We start from the raw sequence: 6,000 nt of genomic DNA, 5'->3' as shown, positions 1-6,000 counted from the left end.
TGGAGCCCATCCAAAAATTATAAGCTTGAACTATTAGGAGCAAAATATTAAACATGAATATGTGCCCTTGAAAATCCCATCCTAAAATTTTTTTGCAACATGTGTGTGTGAAAAAACTTAACTGAGCTAAGAGCATGGCTTCATTTTTTGAAAATTTAGGAAATTTGCTGAAGCCTACCCAAAAACTGTTGCCATTCTGTGCATCTGCAGGAAGCATGTATTATTGACTGCTTGACATACTGTTGCAACCACTCTTATTGGTACAGTGCATCATGCAAATCTTAATCCAACCAGATGTAAAAAAAATTTAAAAATTTAGAAGTGCTTGCTCTCCCTCCCTTGTATTTTTACCTCACTGGCGGATAGAGGGTCTTGAGGCTTCAGTAGTCTTTGCCTCTCTGGCTCTTCTGATCATTTTGGGGCTTTGCAGGAACCTGTACAAGTCCAAATTCAGGAGATGCAAGGCCCCAGAGTTCGTAGTGTGGGAGTCTGCCAGATCCCCCTGAGACCAGCACTACAGCAGCCGTTCCAATGCTGCCACGCCCAGGCAGCGCTTGTTGGCAAGTTGGGATTTGGCTTTGCTCTTACGGACAAGCGAACACAACCGAGACCATCTGTCCGACAGGAGAGGCAGAGCTGAGGGATTCTGTACGGGCCACAAAGGCCTCAACACAACAGCTAGACAGGCAGTGCTGGTGATGGCTGGCGTTTTGCATTTCGGTGTTACTTCTCAGCATCTCGCAGTATTTTGCAGAGGGAAAAAAAAAAAAAAACGTGCCATTGCTTACTGACCATGTATTGTAAAAAATTTGGCATTTTGATGTTTTGTTTTATTGTCTTTTAGGCAAGTCTTTTTGCTGAAACGTTGGCAACAATCGTGGTCTCTCTCTCTCTCTCTCTCTCTCTCTCTCTCTCTCTCTCTCTCTCTCTCTCTCTCTCTCTCTCTCTCTCTCTCTCTCTCTCTCTCTCTCTCTCTCTCTCTCTCTCTCTCTCTCTCTCTCTCTCTCTCTCTCTCTCTCTCTCTCTCTCTCTCTCTCTCTCTCTCTCTCTCCCCCAATTCCAAAGGAGGCATAGGAGCATGGTTAAGCTTTTTTTTACTACGGTTAGTGAAGTTAACATTTTTAAATTTACCTAAGAAAGAAAGGAAGAAAACCGCATCCAGAGTGGGGACTGAGCCCAAGTCTTCCGATTTGATCTCGAATGCCTTACCAATTTGGCTATCTGGGCGACTGTGTTCACTTTCTGGTGGGATATTTATATTTACTTACAACTGTATCTTACGCTTGAAGGTGGTAGTAGAGTGGTAGCCACACATACACACAGACGCATGCACGCACGCACACACACACACACTTTCTTCCATATAAAGCTTTTGCGAAATGGCACTAATGATGATGGACATCGCAGCACTGGTAAAGCTGTGCAGACCACACACATTTATTATCATGCACTGGTGCAACTGGGCAGAATTTTTCTCTTCATGCTATGCTGGATTTGCACTGGGGATGGCTGTGCACCCTACGTCTAAAATGCTTCTCATTGAACGGTGCATACTAATGCATTTTAGGTATTTTCGACAGTTGTTTTATTGTACTTTTTGATCAATGCTAAAGGCCCAACTATGCAAAGTGTTACTGCTGGCCCCTGGAATCATTCCTTGCATCGTGCCTTGGATCGCTCCTCCCCCATTCCTTACTTTCCCGGAAGCTTCTACGCGACACTGCGTTTATCAATTAGACAAGTACACCATAACCGATATTGCAAGCGGTCTCAGAAGAGTAGTGTGGGTTTTGGGGCCGCGCCTGCCCCTTTGTTCGACCCTGCATATGATTGTAAAAACAATTATTCCGCCATCACTCTTTCCTTTGATGACCTAGAGGCATTTTTTCTCTGTAAAGGCTGTTCATTCATTGCTTTACGTTGTCAGCTCTGCCTGTCGCGATAAGGGGTGCATTTGATTACCGGCCGTGGCCCTACGCTCCCCCCACCAAAGCCTGCCTTGCGCCTTGTTTAAGTGGATGGAAGGAAACTGTGTTTACTCTGTGTAAAGACATACCAATTTTGCAAAGTACACATCAGTATTCCTTCTTCTGAAAGTACAATTGGCTTTTTCTAATACGGAGCACGAGTTCAAAACTGAACAAATCATGCCAATGACTTAAAGGATGTATGGACATTTGAAATGGTGGTTCTACAGTTCAATCAAAAAGTTTTGTTTTGAATTCGCGAATAGGATACGCAAGCCATGCCACGTAAAACCACCCAGAAATAAAAAAAATCTATGATCCTGTTGGGATTTGAACCCGCAACGTTGATGTAGTGCACACAATGCTTGAGACCACTGTGCCACGGCTACAGAGGAGGGTCATTGGTCGATACAACCTTAGGCTAGATGGACGCCAACCCTTTGTGTCTCATGTCAATGTTTCCTACTTGGTTTAAAGAATTTCTCGCTGGTAAACTGAACATTTCTAGAATAACGCTTGCGCAGTAAGGTTCCCGAAGCCCCCACTGTAGCTGATACCCAGCAACTGCATTGCTATGGGCAAAGAAAGCAATCGCAAATGTGTGCACTGCTGCAACTGTGATTTCGCACTGTGGGAATAGTGCTTGCAGTACTTTTGTTTTACGCTTTACTCTAAAAGCTTCAACCGATACTGATTCCTTATTACTAGAGACCAGATTTTAGGCAAATACCTATTTTGTTCCTTACGCTCCTATTGCGCCCTTTTGATATATGAGCATGAATTAGAGGTTAAGAAGGGCTTTTATGATGGTTTTATAGTGCCTATAATTGAATATTTTGGCATTTCTGCCTAAGTGCCTATACATGCCTATAAATGCCAATTTTCAAAATCGGTACCTATATGAACACTATTTAGACTCAACTTTCGTTTTTGAGTCTAGTTTGAGATAGTTATTCTTGTTACCCAGAAACTAGCATTGTCTGTTCGGAATTCTATTGGGTTCGACTTAGTCCTCTAGTTCAACAAACTCCCAGAAAACAACCACTAGCGGCAGTAGATAAGATGCAGTGACAAGAGGCACAATTTTGAATCCAAAAATCTTGGGATGGTGGTAGTTGCTATTGTTTCCACAATTATAACAGTGACTCTTAGGCCACATTCCACATGCTCTCCAAACAGATTTCTTCAAACGTGCAGTTGCAGCCTCGTTTGTAGAAGCATACTCAAATCCAGCTCTATTTTTAATTCAACGGCTGAGTATCGAACACACCTTTGTTAGCAGATCATTCCTATATTGAAAAGGCAACGGCAAAACGTCACTGCGCAGTTGCTTTTCCTTACGCTTAAAATTCACATTGCCGACGCACTTTTTCATCAAAGCACTGTTCGGCTGCTAAGCACCGTTTGAAAATGCTCTTTAAATGTGGACGTTTATTTGGCCGTGTTGGGACATCTTGCCTGAACAATTCGGATAATATCAATGTATATCAGAAAATTGCTCGAGGTGTAGCTAACAGCCGTTTGTAAGAACATGTTAATTTCTTGATAAATCTTTGTCTCAAGTTTATTATTTGTGTCTCTTTTTGTGGTGTCATAATCAAATTGCATCAGGCATATTTAAAGTAGCACTTCTTTATTCAGTATTTCCAGCTCTCAAGTATTCTTTTTCATGCCTGTTTCACTATATGCGATAATCAAGCAAGCGATAGGGACCATTGAGCACGAATGTGAGCAGTGCGCTTCTTGAATTCGGCCAATGCATCGTCATTAGTCCAGCTATTTTATGGGACAATTGAACGGCTATGTTCAGCTGTTGGCATCTTTGTGCCATCATAAAGAATAACATTTTTGCTTTAATTATCGCAGATACTGGCCGCACACATCTTGCTTTGAAATTATTTACATTTATGTAAAAATTTATGGTGCCTATATTTACGACGTTGGAGGCCTAAAACGTTGTTGTGCCTGCCAATTTTAGGCACCTAAAATCTGCTTTTTTAATGCCTAAAAATCCGTCCTCTACTTATTACCTAAGTGACCTTCCGTAACTCTTTTTCTGCACCTTAACCTTATATATTCTAGAAGTATGCCGGTTGCACATGCATATGCAGTTTGCAGCTCCGGGGAACCGAATCAGTCGGTGATACGCACGTCCAAAGTGTCATAAGCCAGAATACTGATCGCATTAGTGCTAGTGTTGAGTTGCATGGGCTTCGTGGACCTTACTAAATTTATTAGACCCTTGAAACGAACAAAACAGAGCGGTATGCATTACAGCACGAATGTTGTCAGGGTACAATTTTCGCTTCTCATTTGATTCCTCACTATCTGTTGGCCGACCGGTTTCACCTGCACCTTTGGTCGGTCAGCCAGTCACACTATGTGGACTTTAGATTGGCCGACGTGTTTGTGTCACCGTCGGCGTCGTGTGACAACGCGGTCTGCCTACTCTGAAGTCGCGTCACCGTGGTGTCATTGTCATACCAGCCTAGTGTGAGCACACCTTAACGAGAAGCGTGGTAATACAGTAAACGAGGTAAATATAGACAAACATAGTAGCACGTAAGCTTGCTGCAGGAAGCGCTAAATAACCAAAGGTGCCGCAGCAACCCGCTGGCCCTGAGAAGACGACGCTTCTCTTTGCCAGAAGTGTGAGATAAAGCCGTCCAGTAGCAGGATCTTTGCTTCGTGACGCACATGGGAGAATCGATGAAGTACATGCGTTTAAATGGCAGTGTCCAAAAACACACAGGAAAGGGTGGGAAAGCAGCTACAAACTTTGCAACAAAATTGTGAACTTTCCATTGCATGTAAAGGAGCTTACTTGGCACAGATGGTGTTGAGCACCCAACCTAACGACTGCACTTGATCATTTAGTGTGCACTGAATGCCTTTCAAGACCCCTTTAAATCCTGTTACCATTGTCTTTTTTCTTTTAGGGATCCAAGATGGGCAACACAAGCATTTTGTTGGGACACTGAGCTGTTGGGTTCGCTTCTTGCCGGCTCCAGGTCCAGCTGAGAAATTTCTGAGCGTAAGTGCCTTTTAAATAGGATTAACGCTTTGGAACAGGAAGTGAGCATCTGGGATCAGGGAATAGACTTAGGGGGAAGACACCATAGCAGGCTTAGGCTGGGCATGTAGTGAGATGAAAGGACGACCGGTGGGCCTCCAGTGTGGCACAGTGAATACTGAAAGGGGCGGAACTAGGAGCTGCGGAAGGACAATGACCATTAACCAGGTGGACCATTAACTCAAGGGAGGGACAAAATGAGTAAACTCATGGGTGAACTGGACCACTACAAGACCGAGGCAGTTGGAAGTGAATGGGGGAGGCAGTTGACATGGATGATGATGACGATGATGACCGAAAAAGTTGCAACATTTCTGTGGGGTACCTTTAGTTATTTTAAAGGAAAGTCATGCTGTTTTTATGCGTTCTCTAGGACTCTGAGGAATTGCAGTGATGGAAGGGGCTAGCTGGTAGAATAACATGGCAAAGCACTCCATCTGCGACAAAGACAAGGGATCAGCTGCAGTAGTATCCAGTCTTTGAACTTGTCGTTTTCCGAAGCAGAGCTTATATAAACATGCACCAGTTGAAACACACTATGTATAATAAGTTCAGTGTGGGGAGAAGCTAGGTTGACCTCCAACTTTGCTGTTTCTCCAGCCTTGCACCACTGGTGCAAGCTGCGCCAATTTTTTTTTTTTTCTTTTTAGAAACTTGGGATTTTAGTTAGGGGTTCACAAATTATGCAAGAGTGCACTCAATATAGTAATTTAAATAAGTTCTTAGCCCACTTGTCGCATGAGACCATCTACTAGGGTGGAATTTACCTGTACCCCTATCGTACAACACCTCGGCTATATGACGCTTTCGTGCGGTTCCTTGAAAGTCGTACTGTCTGGGGTTCAATTGAAGTGGGATATTTTAAAATAAAGGTTCTGCTTAGATCCTGAATTATTTGCTTTCACAAGTAATGTAAGAGGTCAGTCAAAGTTTGCTCAATGTTCATGCCAAAAAGTTTGC

General features: G+C 43.3%; 1 protein-coding gene across 2 annotated transcripts in view; it reads left to right on the top strand.

Annotated features, from left to right (window-relative positions):
- Positions 1-6,000, top strand: part of LOC144154176 (protein fantom-like) — a gene marked incomplete in the record, with an annotated part of 72,997 nt that overhangs the window by 27,863 nt on the left and 39,134 nt on the right. For both annotated transcript variants that reach the window (XM_077685827.1, XM_077685828.1), the window contains 2 exon segments: positions 431-560; positions 4,907-5,001. In XM_077685827.1, the coding sequence (XP_077541953.1) occupies positions 431-560; positions 4,907-5,001 (225 nt within the window).

Source organism: Haemaphysalis longicornis, unplaced genomic scaffold (assembly GCF_048455015.1).
Source record: "Haemaphysalis longicornis isolate Haplotype H1 unplaced genomic scaffold, Haemaphysalis longicornis Haplotype H1 scaffold_1, whole genome shotgun sequence".
Taxonomy (NCBI): domain Eukaryota; kingdom Metazoa; phylum Arthropoda; class Arachnida; order Ixodida; family Ixodidae; genus Haemaphysalis; species Haemaphysalis longicornis.
This window is presented reverse-complemented; position numbering and strand designations above follow the sequence as displayed.